The 17,628-nt window shown below is 39.9% G+C and overlaps 1 protein-coding gene across 1 annotated transcript in view; it reads right to left on the reverse strand.

The window, feature by feature from the left end:
- MED13 (mediator complex subunit 13) overlaps positions 1-16,806 on the reverse strand; it is a 51,757-nt gene extending 34,951 nt beyond the window's left edge. Inside the window, exons 1-3 of the mRNA XM_010139460.1 lie at positions 16,753-16,806; positions 16,060-16,294; positions 6,506-6,674 (exon numbers count right to left, since the gene is read on the reverse strand). Of these exons, the coding sequence (XP_010137762.1) occupies positions 6,506-6,674; positions 16,060-16,294; positions 16,753-16,806 (458 nt within the window). The remainder of the gene's footprint in view (positions 1-6,505; positions 6,675-16,059; positions 16,295-16,752) is intronic.
- Positions 16,807-17,628: the final 822 nt, after the last annotated feature.

Below are 17,628 nucleotides of genomic sequence, written 5' to 3' on the forward strand. Positions count from 1 at the left end.
GAGAGATTAGTTCCTACTTCTCTAGGAAGAACACGCTATCACACACACTCATTACTTTTTATGATAAGAGTTTGAATCACCATTAATCAATTCACAAACAGGCCTTTCTTGCCCTTGGCTACAAGTTCCCCTATAACATCAGAGTTTGTATCAGCCCCATCCCGAGATCCGCACTTCAAGCGGACACGGTGCCGTTAATATCCTTAATGTGAAAGCACAAAGATCTAAACCAATGCACATCTACATCTTCTAGCAAGTTACATATTCTGTATCTTAACATGAAGTAATAAGATCTCAAAATACAGATTCTTCCCTAACTGCTGACAACAAGATGGAACAGCAGACATTTTTCTAAGCATCTCAGAGTAACTCCCTATGGTCATGAAGGCAAATACAGCAGAAAGCTGATTTTGACGATAACACAAAGCAAAAAACATAGCTAATAGCGAAGTAGAAAAAACCTTCCAGTTCAAAGCACATCATTAATGACTACTGTCAAAAGGCTCTCCAAAACATTTTTCACATAGCTGAGGATGTTTTTAGTCAGACCTGTGAGTTAAAAATATTTATTTATTCCACAACCAAAGGTACATGCAGTAGAAGAAATACAAATGTAGCAAGTGACCTGTATTCCAGAATAAATCATATTCACCTTAAAGATTTCCACATTTTTTAATTAACTTCATTATTAATAAGCTTAGCTTCATCCCAATAAAAACAAAATCATTTTTTGTTCAATCTTGGTTTTGCACTCTACTGAAACTATAGCATTATGTCTTCCAAAGAAGCAAAACTCATTTTTTTAGAATGCAACCAGAAGTGGATATATATAGAGAGATTTCTCCAAATACAACAATTAAAAGCAATAGTACAAAAAGAGTTTGCTCGTGTTTGTGTATTTCAAATGAGACTAATAAACCTGTCTTTGTATTTTAGCGTCCTTTAATTATTGAGGATGCTAATCTCAGTTATCCGGACTGGCGCTTTTGCAGTGAAATAGGCGTGTGCTACTACGAATTGAGAGCCCAGATGAAAGCACGTAACACCCTGACATTACTCTGTTTCAGAGACGGTGTAACAGCTTTCGATGTGTTGCTCTTTCCCATTCCAAAACATTTACAAACATCTTTTAAGCCAGATTTTCTTCAAGTTCAAAATTGAAACGCATTATGAAATCTTTGTTTAACGCAATCTGACATATCTGTATGGTGTCTGTATTAGCCTGTTGTTTAGTGCACAAGAGCCACATCTTTGTTTTTCCTGATGAAGCAACTCCCCCTGTAACTTAAGCTATATAAGAGAAAACTGCTTTGTGATGTAAAGTGCTAAATTTGACTGCTTGTAGTCTCTGTAGCAACCCAATATTCCAAAGAGACAATCATGTGATCAATGCTCTCAGCTCCTGCTGTTTATCCTGCACTGTCCTACTTACAGCAGCTCTCAATTCCAGCTGTCTACAGTAAAAGGAAAAACATCACCTGCTCTCCTGCCCGTACATGATGCCAGAACAGCCTCATTAGAGCTGTTGCAAAAAAACGTTGACATTGTTTGATTTAAAGATTAACATTGGAAGGAAATTTACACTGCAAGAAAAGCTGAGCAGACTTAAGAGAAAATACTCCAACAGTACCTGTAGTTTCATCTATTAGTGTTTCCAACTAAATGTACAGAAATAAATGCAAAACCTGTAGCTACATGTTGTTCTTGTATAGATAACTCTCTCAAAAATGAAGAGATTCTTGATCTTTAGCACCCAGCAATCTCCTCATTCTGCTCCTTAACAATAATTCACAGCATCATTCTAGAGGGATCGAGAAGCAAACTATTCTGTTCCAGTGGAAAGGCGACCCATGGAAAAGGGGAACAAGGTAACCAAACAGGGGGATCTGCCAGCACACTCGCATTGAACTCAGGCATCACATCCATCGTGGCTGATTTTAACTCTTCCTCCCGGCAAGATGAGGTAGAGAGGAAAAAATACAGGTATTCAGAACTATGATAAGCACACCTTCAGACCAAGGTAACTACATGTACAAAGGCTTGTAAAAAACCCAAAGTTCTACCTAGAACATTTTTCAGCAGTCATTTTCCATGAAGTCACGTACTTGTTACTTACATCAGGTAGACAAAATAGTATTTCTTTGAAAAAATAAAAGAACGGTGGGCTGGTGTTATAAAATCCTGTACCCAGACTAACGTTAAACAGCGTTACCTGTGAAACCTGTGCAGCAAGTTTCACTTCGTAAGCTATGATAAGCTTATCACTTACAATTTTCCAAAGGGGGGGTTGTTTGGGGGAGTTTTTGGTGGTTTGTTTTGGGTGTGTGGTGGGGTTCTTTGGTGGTTTTGCATTTTGTTTTCTTAAGTGAACTCATCAGACACAAGTTCTGGTTTGCCACCCACTGCAATTGGTTATATCATTTCCTATTTACAAGAAAAAAAAAAAAAGCAACTATACAAGCGATACAGAAGCTTTGAGTATTCTAGATTTTCAGTTGTCTGTCAGATCCTCCCACAAAAACCAGAATTGCTGAATTATTTGCTTGCTCATATTTCAACTGTGTTAAAGTTTAGCAAGTTGCACTTATTACCAAAGCTTCAGGAGATATCCTCCACGTCAGCACTCCATACTTCTGTTTCATTAGAAGTGTCAGATTTAATCTTAAGGAATTGAATCTATAATAGTGTTTAATCTGACAAGTTTCCTCATCGCATTTATTCCAGGTAAACACTACTACCATATTATCCCCTTGGTAAATGTCTCATCCAAGGGCTGTTATTTGAGCCGTCTAACCAGAAAAGGTAGATGGACAGTTGGAAGCAGCAGATCACAATCTCTGTCTCACACATTTAAAGGGTGCATTTTTGAATAAAGCAAACACAAACATATTTCTGAACGTGGCAATAACACCACAATAGGTTGGAAAGAAGAAAAGAGAAAGACACTCCTATTTGTCAAAGTCTGTAATTTAATTTGCAGTCATTCAAAACACATTATTGAGCTCCTGCAATCTACCTCGCTTTAAGTGATTGAAAAAGGTTGCAACAAATACTAAGGCAATGATTTTTTTCCCCTGTTTGCTTACAAGTAAGCCCATTAGCAAACCTTCTCTTTAGTCTTTTAGTCTACTGTTGTTCTCCTGCTGACCCCCATCACCCTATCCTGAAAACTGAAAAATCTGCTTACAAATGATCAACAACAAAACCCCACCGGCCACCCTCCAGGGAGTTAGCCACTCCATTCCTGCCCGGTCTATAAACAGCAGGGGAACTGGCATACTTGAAAACCTCAGACAGTTTCCTCAGGCACGGTAATCGTGACTTGTTCTAACAGATCAAATTTCATCAAATACATGACTGTCTCACTTTTCTCAATGCTGGTTTTAGACTGGGGAGAAGCAAAGGGAGGGAGAGAAGAGCAAGTCATGGTTACTGCCTTGCAGCCTCATCAACGTGGAGCAGCTAACTGCACAACGCAAACACCTGAGGTTTTTCCATAGCAAATTTTTGAAGAGGTATTAAACAAAAATACGAGGTTAGTTTAATAAGTTTGTTTGTTTTAGGAGTCACATCATTAAACATAATTAAACAGTGAACACTTGAAACTAAATTCTTATTTTCTTGGTCATCTATTCACACGCCAGAGTGGCATCAGATTATGAACAATACTGACTCTCCTTTTAAAATGAAAATGTATCCACCACAATGGTGAAATGGACTTTTTTATTTTTAATATAACCTTATACAAGGAGGAAAAATAACAGAGCAACAGACAAGAAGCCACAGCTGCCTGAGGATCTGTCACCACAGCCAAACACCTATTAGAAATCACAGCCTTACATCTGTTGCACATACATATGAAAAGCGTGACAGGACTGACTTCTATTGTTGGGAGAACAGATAACAGAAAATTTCTCATTCTGGAACCAAATGCTTTCAAACAAAATGCAGAAAAACCCAGATGGGATCAGCTTCAGATGAAAGAAATAGCTCTATTCACACATCCTTCAAAGAGAAAGAAAGGGGAAAAGTGGGATGAAAGTCCTGCATGAGGCTCAACCACAGCTCCAGAAAGCACAGATGAAGTTACCTCCACCACCAAGAGCACTGACTACTCAGTCACTAATCAGTCTTTGAACCTAAAGATCGCCAGCAAGAACAACAAACCTTATTGAAATCTGTAGTGATGATAAACAGAGAAACGTCTCCATAGTGGCCAGCCATGCCCCAAAGTGCAGGGTAGTATCAACTGCGACCTGAAGCAGACTGGTAGCAGACTTCATACCCCCAGTATACGAAGTGCCTCTAAATTACATAGACATGTGAATTCTATATGCAAAGTTTCTGAACGTTAACACAAAGAACAGTCCCAAAGAAAGCAAAGCATGAAACAACATGGGACAGAAGCAGGCACCAGCGAAGATACCAGGAAGGAGGTGGTGTTAATTAAGATAAAAAAAGATAAACTTATAGGTCTTGCTGATTAAATGGATCCGAAGGAGTGAAAAATATGCAAAAGTTGTATTAAGGTTTGGGTTCTGCTAGTTCTAGACCAGTTGTCTGGCAAGACACATATTAGCTCCCCACGTGCAGCATTCAGAGCTTTTTCAAGGCAGGCTGCAAGTCTTTACGCTGAGTTTGCTGCAGTGTCACATCTAACATTTGGTAAGAGAGAAGTGTCCCTTCTGACTAGGAGAATATTCCAATTTACACAAGAGACCAAAACCCACTCAAACCGTTCCACCCGACATTTCCTCCTCAATCACACAGTGACACACTTTCCAGCTTCAGAGGTGGTATCACAAAGCACCGATTTCAGTCATTCGGGTTTCTCCCACAGGAAGCTGCTGGGAGCAGGAGAGGCCTGAGCTGATACCTCTGAACAGCCTAACTTTCCCGAGAATATAGATTGTCCAAATTCTAGATATTCCTAGAAGGGATGAGTCAAATATGCCACAAGTATGCACATCTGTTAACCATTCCCTCCGCTTCATTTTGAAAAAGCCAGTACTCAGAGTATCACGTGGTACTGAGCTAACCGATAGGAAACATTGAGATTTCTCTACAATTACATTGTCTTACACAGATTTGTCTACTCTTTCTACATATTTTTCCCCTAGTTCAGGAAAAAGTTATGATGAAGTTGTTCTGTGGGTGAGTACTCAATTCCTCTGGTTATTTTCATCAAACATGTTGATCTTCTGAACTTCTTAAAAAAAAAAAAGAATGGGTGTCTCCAAATTAAACAAACACTGCTATTTTATTTTAAAAGCTTTCATCAGCTTTTCCAGCTGTTACAGAGCGCTTTATAGAATTACTGAACGAGATGCCACACCATACCGAATGCTAGTTTCGAATGGCAATCTGGAAAACCAGTTGCTTAAATGAGCAAAGCCCAGACTGTGCCAATACAATATTGGCCTAAACAGTTAAAAAGTAAACTCTTTACTATTGATTTATAGCAACAACACACAGAAGAAATGGATGGACAAGGACACCCCAGAGAGGAAGCATATGCCCTGACCAGGATGGAGGAGATGCCTAGAACTAAAGTTTATACATAAATTAAAAGCAGCAGTTCACAACTGGTAATAGAAACATACACAAACATGTGCTTCTGCTTCTTTTGCTCCAGAACAGCTCTAATTTTCTTTCAAGTCTGAATTTATTGCAGAAGATGCCAACAATGGCCAACTCCACACCCAAAAAGCAAAGCCGCAAATCTCAAAATTTTCTGCATGCAAGATTTAACACATGCGTACACAAGCACACAACCCCCTCCTCACAAAAAACCCATCGTCTAAGCTTTAAATTACTTCGGATTTTAAAAGCTGATTTGGGAGCAGCGATTAAACTTGTTCCAGCTAACCTAGTTTTTATTCATTTCATTATTTATTGCTAGGCAACATAGACCGTGTCAAACCACGTTAGAACCATGAGAAGAAGTCCTTCCAATTTAGATAAAAAAATTCTCCTCTCACCCTCCTCCCCCTCAGTGTGGAGGCCACATGTATTCTTATACCACCAGTGTTCCCAGACAACCTCCTTTCTGACCAGACAGAACATCATCTCAACATCTCCCGTAAGACACAATTTATCCAGACCTCATGTGGTGCCTGTTAATAGCTCTCTGGATCCCACTAGTTCAAAGAATGAGTCTTACTATTTACAATCAGAATTAGTCCCAGTCTCTATACTGGCAAGTTGTATGTCACTTAAGCAGGTCTCTCTTCACACAGTTATCCTTTTCTTCCCTTCTAGGAGACTCTCGATTCTTTTCCGGCATCCCTGTTATCTGTGGTCTGTATGTGAGTACCAGTTATTACTTCCTTTTGTCATAAGGAAGTTTTGAACAACTCCAAAAAGGCAGAAAACCAAGAAAGATCAGAGATCCAGGATCCCAGACAAACTATGAACAGAGTGCTCTTAATTAAATGTTTCTTCTAGCACAAAGCTTGAATAAAATCCTACAGCTTCTTTAATAAAGCAAAATAAAACATCCTACCTTTTGTTTATTGGTTTTTCATCTTTCTCATAGGGCTTCACAAACCATTTCCCAATGCGTACAAAATTCCGATTCATTAAACACCTCTCCAACAGGTTGTGAACGGCTTTGAAAAGTAGAGTGCGACATTCATAAGAAAGTCCATTCTCCCAAACACCATCTTCCTCTTCTATAAGGCAAAGGGAAAAAAATAAGTTAGCATTGCATTTCATCCTATTATCTCACGCACGTATCACGATATCCTTTTCTCTCACTCTGAAGACATACACAGTGTAACATGTAACCAAAAAAAGCCTGCAACATTCACGTAGTAACTCTAGTCACTTAATAACAGTATAACTGCTAAAAGTAATCAGCTATAAAAATATCTCATCTCCCACAAGAAAAAAGATCCAACAGCTCTCTGCACTCAAAAGGAAACAACTAGCACCAGTATGTTATATATTTCAGCCTGCAAGATCACTGTATACTGGTCCGTCTGCAAGGTGGCTCGTATTTTGGGTAGTGAAAATTACTTACCCTGAAGAGTTAGTTGACAATCATGCTTAAAAATAAATTGCCCAAAGTCAGACTTTTAACACATCCTACTGTCTTTAGCTACCATTGATTGAGAAAAGCTGGCCACAAATACCATCGATCAACAGACCCTCAATGTTTAACAACTTGCTAGAGAAGATTCAGAAAACTGGGAAGAGCACCCTGATTCTCCCAAGACCCTCACAACTGTAATTTAGCTTTCTTATTTTGAATTAAAAAGAAAGATACTTAGGCAGGCTAGCCCTGCTTTCTGATCTATATGCAGAACAGAATAACAGCAAGCAGAAAGACAAAGCCCAGTTCATACTGACAGGACTGAAACACTGAGATCTTATGTGCCCCACAGATCGAACGCAGTCATGGAACCAAATTTACACAAGCCAAGCTGATTTGCCAGATTGGCAAGCAAGATTCACTGCAAGAAGCTGAAAACTCTTCAACCACTTTGGCTCGCAATCCATGTCTGAACATAGTTTACAGGCCCTAGAAGTATATGCACTGGTCCAAAGAATTAAAATGTGATTGCAATCACATTACACAAGTAAAATGAGGGACATTTGAAAGCTCCCGTGGCATCTCTCAGTATATATGTGATATCATTCATTCCCAGCAACACACAAATACAGAGAATAAGAGAACTCAAGATCTTGTCCTTAAATTACTGGCAACCACGTCTTTAACTTTATGCCTACAACTTCTTCTTTATCATGTTTTACGTATATCCCTAAGGATCCGCCACTTGTCTCCTTGGATAACCCAGCACAGTTATTCTTATGCCATTGCTTTCGTACTCCAGGTAGCAGCAGAGACTAGAAGACTGTCTGACATAGATAAGGAGACATATTTTTACCTCAGTCTCTGGATAGTTGTGGAATATTTTAGGTTGAAAGGGACCTGTGGAGGTCATCTGCTCCAGTCCCACTCAGAGTTCAACAGGTTGCTCACATCTCCCATTCAGTGCCACCCAACCACACCTCCAAGAAGCCAGCCTTGGGTGCAGGCTTAGTGCCGCACAACAGGTCTCACAACAGCAACCTGTCTGTTCGCCTCTCCTTCACAGAGGATTTGGGTTCAAACAGCTTCCCACTGTTTGCTCGATGGCCAGAAAACCCCAGCAACACAGCCAAGTCCTTGCATTTTAAATCCCCCTTTGAAATAAGCCCCTTCACCTTCATCTGGAAGCCACTTACAAGCTTAAAAGGTTGCAATAGTATTAACTAAACTCTCAATATCCTTAAATTAGAGAGCATGTAGATAAACAGACACCTAGGAGTTTTATTTAGAAAGAAAACCTTACCGATCATTACAATAAAAAGTCTTTACGACAAAGATGACAGAAAAAGGAGTATCAAGATACCATTGCAACCAGTTGGTGGCGGCAGCTATATTTGTACATTGCTAGGTTCCACACAAGTAAAAGAATGTTTCCACTCAAGATCAGTATTGTGAGTTGAAGAGAATTAATCCCAGTGTCCTTCTCTGAGGACAGAAGAGGAGTAAACAGACCTGCCACATAATTTATAAATGAGGAGGTGTGCATCATTACAGATGAATCACGGCATCATTTTCTGAATCAAATCATTTTCTGGTAAAGACAAGGAAAAGCAAGGAACCGCATTTCCTAAGACAGACCTCACCACGAATTTCCCACCCCACCACTCTAACCCAGTTTTAAAGTTCAGCAAAAAACCTTGTTTTTAAAAACCACAAAGCTACAAGATAATACACAAAGTAACTCACTAAAGAAACATCATATAAGAAGCCTGTAGCAAAAAGCAACAAAGGTCCAAAGTCAAAGGGTATAAAATGCTCGTGCCAAGAGGACGCGTTTTCCCCCAGCTCAGAGTTGTGGAGGCACAGAGAGGAGCAGCCCGGTGCCACAGGCAGCTTCGCTGCTCAGCGCAGACTGCTCAACTGGTGGCAAACAAGCAGCTCAATAGAGCAAACATTAACTACAAAGCTTAATGATATTGGACTTTAACTGCACAATAAACTCCACACCATTTCAAAGGTTAAATAGCTGGATTTTATATGGCTCTCGTAATTTAAAAAAATCATTCTGAGAACATCCCCTGCATCAATTACCTATAAGAGAAATAGAGTTATTTCCAGCCTTTATGCCTAATTTCATTTTGACATATTAGTGTATCCCTGAGAAGAAAGATGCTGAAATCGCAAAGATACTGAAGTGTAATTCAAAGCTTGTACTTTGACAGTTATACTGTGGACACAAAGGAGAGGTTTCCATTTTCTGAAGACACTACAAAGTGCTGGGTATTTCGTTTAACATTAATAGTCATGGTGACAACCAAGTTACAAACACAGGCTTACATGCAAGAACTTGCCACAAGACTGTAACTCCTAAGAGCTCTCCTGGCTGTCTCAGTTCATTGCCGAAACAGAGATCTCTCAGACAAACATATTACACGGGGAAAGTGTAAGGCATTGGATGGAAATTACAATGAAAACTCTCGTATTTAAAAAGTCAGCACCCTCTCAGCATGCCTGCTGGTCAGGAAGAAGGTCTGGTGCCCAACATAAGGGCATCTGTTCAAACTGAAGTGCTTCTTGCTATAGAAAGGGAAGGTTAAATAAGAGGACAGTTAAAGATACCCTCATTTCAGAACATTATTCAAATACATGCAAAAAAAAAAGCAGCGTTGTGTGTCTTTTTGAAGCTTATTTAATCGTTCGCCCCTCCCCCTTTTTTAGAGTGGTGGATGGAGAAAACCCCTCCTACTTAAGAGCAACTATACAAAGCAAACCCTTTTTAAAAAGAGAGGGAGAGGAAGAGGCACTTTTGTCGTCTTTCTTAAACATAGTAACTTCAAGTGTTCAACCCAGCAGTGATAACAAACCAAAATAAGTTGCTGACTCATTTTAAGAAGGTGTTAAGCCACAATTTCACTTCAGACGAGTGTTATCCACAGAAGTGCTCTGGCAACCTAAAGGTTACAAATATTTTATTGTTGATTAGTTCTCTTAGCTGTCCAAACCACTCAACTCCTCTGCAACATACTTTCATGTCAATCCATTAAACGTGTTTTACACATACCAGTCCCCTACAATGAATTTAGTTCCCTCTCTTTACACCACACATTAGGCAGAGAATTTTCCTTAAATGAAACGAAACATTATCAGGAAATAACAAATTAATGGAAACAATGGCCAGGAAAAAGCAGTTTTCATACTACACATAAATAACAAACTTTCCCAGTCAAGACCTCCTTGATAGACCACCATCCAATTCTAACGAACCTCTAGTAGGAGGCCATTTCAGCACTTTGGTGTTGTCCTTCAAATTCTTTGTACAGTTCACCCAAAACAGTAAAGTTCATTTTTACTGATTATGCCCTTCTGGTGCTCTTGGACAAGCACATGGTGAGGCAGGAGTTTGGGAGCATGTTCCGAACATCTTTTTTAGTGAATTCTGAAAAAGCGATTTCTTTAAACCTTTTCATTTTATTCAAGTCAGATGGTTTAAACCACATGTGTTAGCCTCAGATCTTTAGCCAAATTTCTTAATCAAGGATTGCTAACAAATAAACAGATCTTTGCTTAATGTATGGTTTTTTGCAAGAAAACAAATTTTAATTTCTTAATCTATATTGCAACAGATAAAATATGCAGTACTAGAAATGACATTTTCAAGAAGACTTTTAAAGAACGTGGATTTTCCCCCTTCTTCCTTTTAACGTACAGCTGGACACATCAGCAAACACCAGACAGCACCAACCTTTGAAAGGCTAAACATGTTTACCAAACCATTCAAAACATCCTCCTAATGCTCAATCAACCTCTAAAATAAACCATGCAAAGAAACAAATCACAGCCAAGCCTCTGCTTTGGCCTACAATTCCCCCTCAATCCCAATTACTCCAGTTACACAGAGGAAAAATCCATTCCTTAGTATCATGACTGAGACACGTTTTTTAGAAGTTTTACCAAGGCTTTTCTAAGCTTCTTTTCTGTTATCACTTGGCAGTATGCCAGTTATAGAAACAGACTGATACAAAACTGATTTACACAATCGAACCTCCTATATAAGCTTTATAATAAGCAAAGCAGTGTGAAATTGCTGCTGTAAACAATATCGTAATAAAATGACAAAACAAGTGAAGTTTTCTATTTCAAGACCAGATTTTTAAATTCACACACTTTAAATAAAATGGCTCAAAGCAGGAATTAACCCGTTAACCTACTGAAAAATAATTTTGAGGGCCTAGATCCGTTAAGAAGTCAGTGAGAAGCAACAGATTTTGCATGAAAAAAGGGACTGAATACAATTCAAAAATAACAATTTAAGAACCCAAGTAAGACAGCTTGAATTTCTTTCTGGTAGAGTTGTATCCCTTATCTACATTCACTGAAAAGCTGAACAACTTTCTAGCTAAATGTTCCAGTACCCTCCTCCACACTTTTCGTGAGGAATTCCATATGCAGATATATTAAGTCTTACCCTTAGTGCCCACGGAATCACTGCTCTTACTTATGCAGGTATATTATGCACGTGACATTGTACATATAACCAACACGATACAACACAAAAACCTTTTTCACTGGGACAAAGGAATTTTCACATTACTTCACACACATGTTGGTCAGCAGAAACGAAAAAAGGAAAAAAGTTAACACCACCTTCGAGCTGATACTTGCACCAAGTCATGGAAGTTTGACAAAGACTGCTTCAGGAATCCTTGCAGAGAGCTTATCAGCAGCTTTCTGAAGCGGGCACTTCTGTGCCATGGAGGACTGAAGAAACGTTCCAGCATCAGTGTCCCATGCAGCAAGGAATATTCCTATTGCCTCCCTACTACATCGCGGGAACATACGTACCCACCACAGCCAAGTGACCTAAGCTCACCGTACTGACATTAGGTGCACAATTTGTAAGAAAGCACCCCTTTAATTTGAGGGGTTAAATGGTCTTAGGAGGCAAATGTTATTAAAAAACAAAATACAAGCCTCCAGCTGAACTATTTTCAAAGCTCACTTTGCCAGCTGCTTGCAACTGGCAGGCTTCTCTGCAACCCCCTCAGTATGAGAACTGGTAACTGGCTCAGATGCTGGTTTCCATTGTATTAAAAGTAATGAGACACTCAGTGCTGACATCAGCATGAACCAACCAATTCAGAGATGCGTTTGGAGACAAGGATTTGATCTAGAATGCACACATACCGACAACTACACAACACACAGGAAGACGTCTTTGCTGCCATGACTGTTTTTACTACACAGTATCAACAGACAAGCATCAGCATACAGACCTTTCTCCTTATTCTTTCAAGCTCTCCTGCAAGCCCAGCGAGGAGCTAGGACTAGCATTAATTTGAGACATTTATCCCTTGCAGTAGCATGAGCAAGACTTCAGCAAACAAAAACTGATCAACTTGATATATGACAAGTACAAGGAAAACTCTTTAATTTTTAAAGTAAATTAACAAGATTTAATAGACACCAGAATGAAAGAGACTTCTTCTAGCTCACTATTTAAAAGATGCAGTTTGAAGGTCAAATGCATATGGAAGCATTCCTCTATCGAAGCATTAATCAAATTGAACCATTTCCTTGGGACTATGTCTTGTACATAATTCACATCAAACTGTTTTAAGGTTTGAAACCATCTACTGCCAATTTAAAAAAAAAAAAGCAAGTGCATAGGTAGCCACTTTAGAACAAGAACTAACCTATCTGATAAAATAACTGCTGCTCAGACCAGCAAGGGATCACTGCCTGCTGAAATGTGAAGAGATGTCCTACTTAAAGGTTTTAGTTGCAGGAATTACTATAATCAAACCTCACTATCACAACAAAAACATAACCTTTGAGGTTAGTAGAGAACAAAATATTTCACCAACTTCTGTCTGCCTCTAGCTGTGTTGGAGTAGAAACAGATTTACAGCTTTTTTTGGTACTATATACAGTATGTAGCTTCCTAGAGAAGGGAAAAAAAATGATTGAGTGAAGTCAATATTACTGATCAATCAGCATCTCTGAACAAGTCTCCTCTTGACATGCCCCCAGGCAACAACAATCCCTGACCATCAACAAGACAGTTACCCAAGGCTGGATATGAGAACTCAGATATAGCCAGTAGCAGGCACGCAAACAGATCTCCAGGGCAAAGAATGAACTTCGAGAATGCACAGGCTGAAGAGAGAGATAGAATTTTTTTAAAAAAGGTGATACGCATAGATGTACACACACAAAACTATGTTCATTTTTGAAGTGATCTTGGAAAGGGGAGAAAAGGATTCTTGAAGGCTGCCATAGTTCAAATCCCTGAGGGCTGACAACCAAAATGTGTTCCAGACACTCGATGTCCATTGTTCATTGAAACTAGAAATTACCAAAAAAAGTCAAAAACAGTCAAAATACCAACCTCTCCTTAACAGGCATAGTTTCATACCAAAGGAAGCCAGACTCAAAAGTCACTAACATTGCTCTGGCATATTGCTAACTACAAGTCCTTCAGGGCCCACTTCCCCAAAAGAAGTCTGTCGCTGGGCAAGGAAGGAGAGGCCAGCAGCAACAGACCACTCTTAGCCCCTCTCATCCTCCCACAGCCCGTTCTTCAGCACAATTCTTCACCTACCAAGAAGGAAAGTTCTAAATGAAGCAGCACCTTAACCTTCAGCAGCAAACAATTTCCAAACAATTTTGCAGGTAACAAGCCTCTGCTAGGAAGTAATTTATCTTTCCCATTGAACACGTAACAGGCAGCCACTGGGAGAACAGGGCTATGTGAATTACCAGGAGAAATTGTCCACCAATGAAAAACATCCATTAGGTCTATGACAAAGGTCAGATAACATTGTGTGGGTTCAGCCATAATTCTTTCTTGTATGACGTTCACATTAAGATTTTGTGTAACAGGGAAGAGAAAAGGTGCAGGTGCAGGCACTCCTCGGCCATGTCCTCCACAATCTACCTGATTAATATCTTTACCAACTTCTGGTCAGAAGAGCAAGCAGACTAACACGCTCTAAGAGCTTATAATGTCTCCTTTTAATTAAAAGGGAGGAAGAGAAAACATGCCTGCAAAAATCAAGACATCAGATACATCTAAACACAGACACAGGTAACAGTTTCCTGAGCGATAAGCATTTATGTAGAAAAATACTCAACAGCAAGAGGTGCGGAATAGCTTTACTGAAGTGCAGATATCCACAGGTGACCGGAACAAAGAAAATACCCAGAACAATTGCAAAGACATGGCTGGGAGACTCTAATCCTTTACTATCTCTCCGTTAAACCCTGAGAGAGGTTAAGAGTTGGTAAGTACCCAGGAAGATACGTGCTTATCTAACCTGCGCAGAAGTGAAATTCCGTAAACGCATAAACACACGCTGGTTAAAAAGTTCAGCTACAACACACCCCCGTTTTCAAAAGGCACCTCTACACTAAATCACCAGTGAACAGATTCAAGAAAGAATGCAAAGAAAGTTGCTCAGACAAATAATTCTGATGACCAGGCAGTGCAGAAATGCACTCTCCAAATGGATTAACTTTTTTATTTGATCTTCCACTCAAAAAATAACGTAATATGCTTGTCTGAATTTGATCCCACTGGCCAACAGCATACAAATTTTACACAGATCCTTTCACACAAGTATTGCTCTTTGCTCCGGGCAGACCCAGGCCAGAACCAGCATTTAGTCTAAGTCATATCACAGTCGTACAAAGGATGTTCCCTGCAGGTCAGGACAGGGCAAAATAAGGAAGCCTTAAATGCGCTGAAATATCAGGCAACCCACAATGTAAGTGTCATTTAAGATGCAAAGTTTCTAGTTCCAGGACAGACCTGGAATACAAGCAACATCCCAATCTTTGAAGTCAACTATTACAAGAAATAAACATCATTTCAGTGTGTCAATTGTTTTTCAGATCCTATTATTTTTGTATGAAAACTCCACACATTATTAAATTGTTTCAAGTCAGCTTCCTCAGCAGCAGTTCAAACTCCTGCTTGTTCTTCAGCTTATGCACAAACACAGACAGCATTAACAACTTCTGGTTACCAGGTCACCAAACCTTGGTCTCATTTGACACGTCAGTAATCTGACGTTCATTATTTGAAAAGAAATGGAATGATGCAACTTTTTTTTTTTTCCTAGAATTAGTATAGTCTCAGCACCAGCCTTACACAGGCAGTTCAAAACCTAACTTCGCCACGTTTCTGACAAGCAACTGGAAAGACATCGACCTGGGGAGCCGAGATCAACAAGTAAACATTTTCAAACAAGGTGCCAAATTTCAAGTACATGATTGGGAAATACAAATATTGTCAGTCTTTCACAAGTCTGTTTGAAAGCAGGCACAGGTTCAGAGCACTGGGAAACGGGGAGGGAGAATCATGAACATACAAGGTTCGGAGGCTCTTACGCGAGAAGAGCCCGCTAGTTTCAGATGCCTTCTTTTGAGAGCTTCTCAACAATGATTTGACTTCCAATCAAAACAACTCCATACGGTTCAAGAGTTGCCCAGATCTCTACAGTTCTTACTACATAATAAAATGGGGTTTACTATTTGAATTTGAAAGTTCTAATTGCCCAACAAAAGGGATCTTATCAAAACATGTTTAAGACATCGCTTCTGAATCACAGGCACAGCTTTAGGCACAGCTTTCTCGCAAGGAAGCTGCCAAAAATCCATAGGCTTATTTTTTTCAAGAGAAACAAGTGGAGAGCAAGAACTTGTTTCTTGAAAATCTAGCAGTCCAAGACAACCTAAACACAGACAGGAGCTGTTCGACCGCTGCACTGTCATAACAATTTGGTGTAGATTGTAGCAATAAATTTACCTTATCTATAGACAACAGTCCATCTAGTACAGATCTTCGAAGGGCTGGCAGAAGGCCACCCTGAGTAACAGCATCCTTTCACTGACAAAAAAAAAAAAAAAACATTAATTTCCTCTTACCTGAGAGATCATCGAAGGGCTGGCAGAAGGCCCCCCTGAGTAACAGCATCCTTTCCCTGAAAAAAAAAAAAAAAAAAACATTAATTTCCTCTTACCTGAGAGATCATGATGAATTAGATCAGCAAAGTTGGGGTCATCACCCCACCAAAATATCCACAGCTCCCTGCGTCCCGGTCTCTGGTCTCGGCGCCAAACACTGAGTACATCCGCCTTCAGACAGCGGCTGAAGCTGCTCAAAATAGGGTCCTCTTCCGTGACCGGAAAGAGAATTGGGGCAGATGTTGGACCCTGCCATACATATCGCTTCCATTTAATCCCAGTTAGATCAGCCTGAGGGAAGGAAAAGAACAACTGTCAGGCAGGGCAGGTACACCCCCAACAGAAACATCCTGCTGTAACTAGGTGATGGCACAGGAAGAGGCGGGAGGAAGGAAGAAAGGATTAATCCAACAAAACGTAACAGAAACCATGTGTGGAAGTTTTGTGCACCTTAGAAGATACACTGGAAACAATCGGGCACCCTGATTTAAAATCTTCTTTAATAGCTGCAGTAAAGCAAGAGCTGATCGCTTTCACTGCAGCTTCAAGATTACAGAGAGAAAAGTTGGATTTGATTGAAATCAAAAAAATTGAAAGGCAAGTGAATAATGTAATGTTTGCAGCCCACAACTGTCCAATCTACTAAACACCTTAGCAAAAAATGTCTTTCTTTTTGCTTATTTATGCACAGCCTTCCTTTTCCATCCGATCACTCTAAGGAAACAGGTAACGCAGTAAATCTAACTCACGCATACATTCTTCCAGTCATCTCCTGCTCTGGAAAATTTCACAAGTTTCTCCATGGTAAAAAATCCCCTGCATCTCCCACAGGAAGCCTCTCAAGTACACTTATTTCACCCAGAGCCATCACGCTTTTCATTTCTCATGCCACACTTGAGAATTTAAATCACGTTTCTATCATTAAATTACACATTTGACTTGTGTCCACATTGGTTATGATCCACTAAATGCCCACCTCGGCAAAAATTCATTTGACTTTCTGCAGTAGAAGCGTTACTACCGTACCTAAGGGCAAACGGACAATCCTGGATCATCTACAAGGCAGGACCACACCAAGTTTTAACGCCAAGTTTTTTCACACGAGGACAGTCACCTTAAGGCATGGAGGGGGGACATTCCCTTTGAGAAGGGAGAATAAGGCAGGCTGGCATTTGCTAAGAAGTCACTTTTTTCTTCCCAGGATGACAACACGCAGACGGTTACTGCAACATGTAAACCTAACATGGCAGCCTTCCTACCTTCGGGAGGAGAAGCAGATTAGATGAAAGGTAGGGAGTCTGCAACAGTTGATAGTTTAGAAAGACTTTAAGATTTAAAAACGCACTGCCAAGACGGAGCGGCAGGCCTGCTGCAGGCTGCAGACATGTTCAGGCTGTCCAGATTCCAAAAATACTACTACCACAGCTTGGTACAGGTTTTTACTTACAACAATCTCTAGAATACATCAGGCAGTCAGCTAAGATTAGCTAATTTGCATTAAAAAGCAGATGAAACAGCTCAGCACAGCCACCAAAAATTGCATCACAGTCCAGTTAAATCAAATTTACTTTGGGAGCTGCCAAAATCAACAATTCGAACGATTTCATACTTGGGTTAAAAAAGAC

Source organism: Buceros rhinoceros, unplaced genomic scaffold, assembly GCF_000710305.1.
Source record: "Buceros rhinoceros silvestris isolate BGI_N320 unplaced genomic scaffold, ASM71030v1 scaffold25487, whole genome shotgun sequence".
In the NCBI taxonomy this organism is placed as follows: Eukaryota; Metazoa; Chordata; class Aves; order Bucerotiformes; family Bucerotidae; genus Buceros; species Buceros rhinoceros.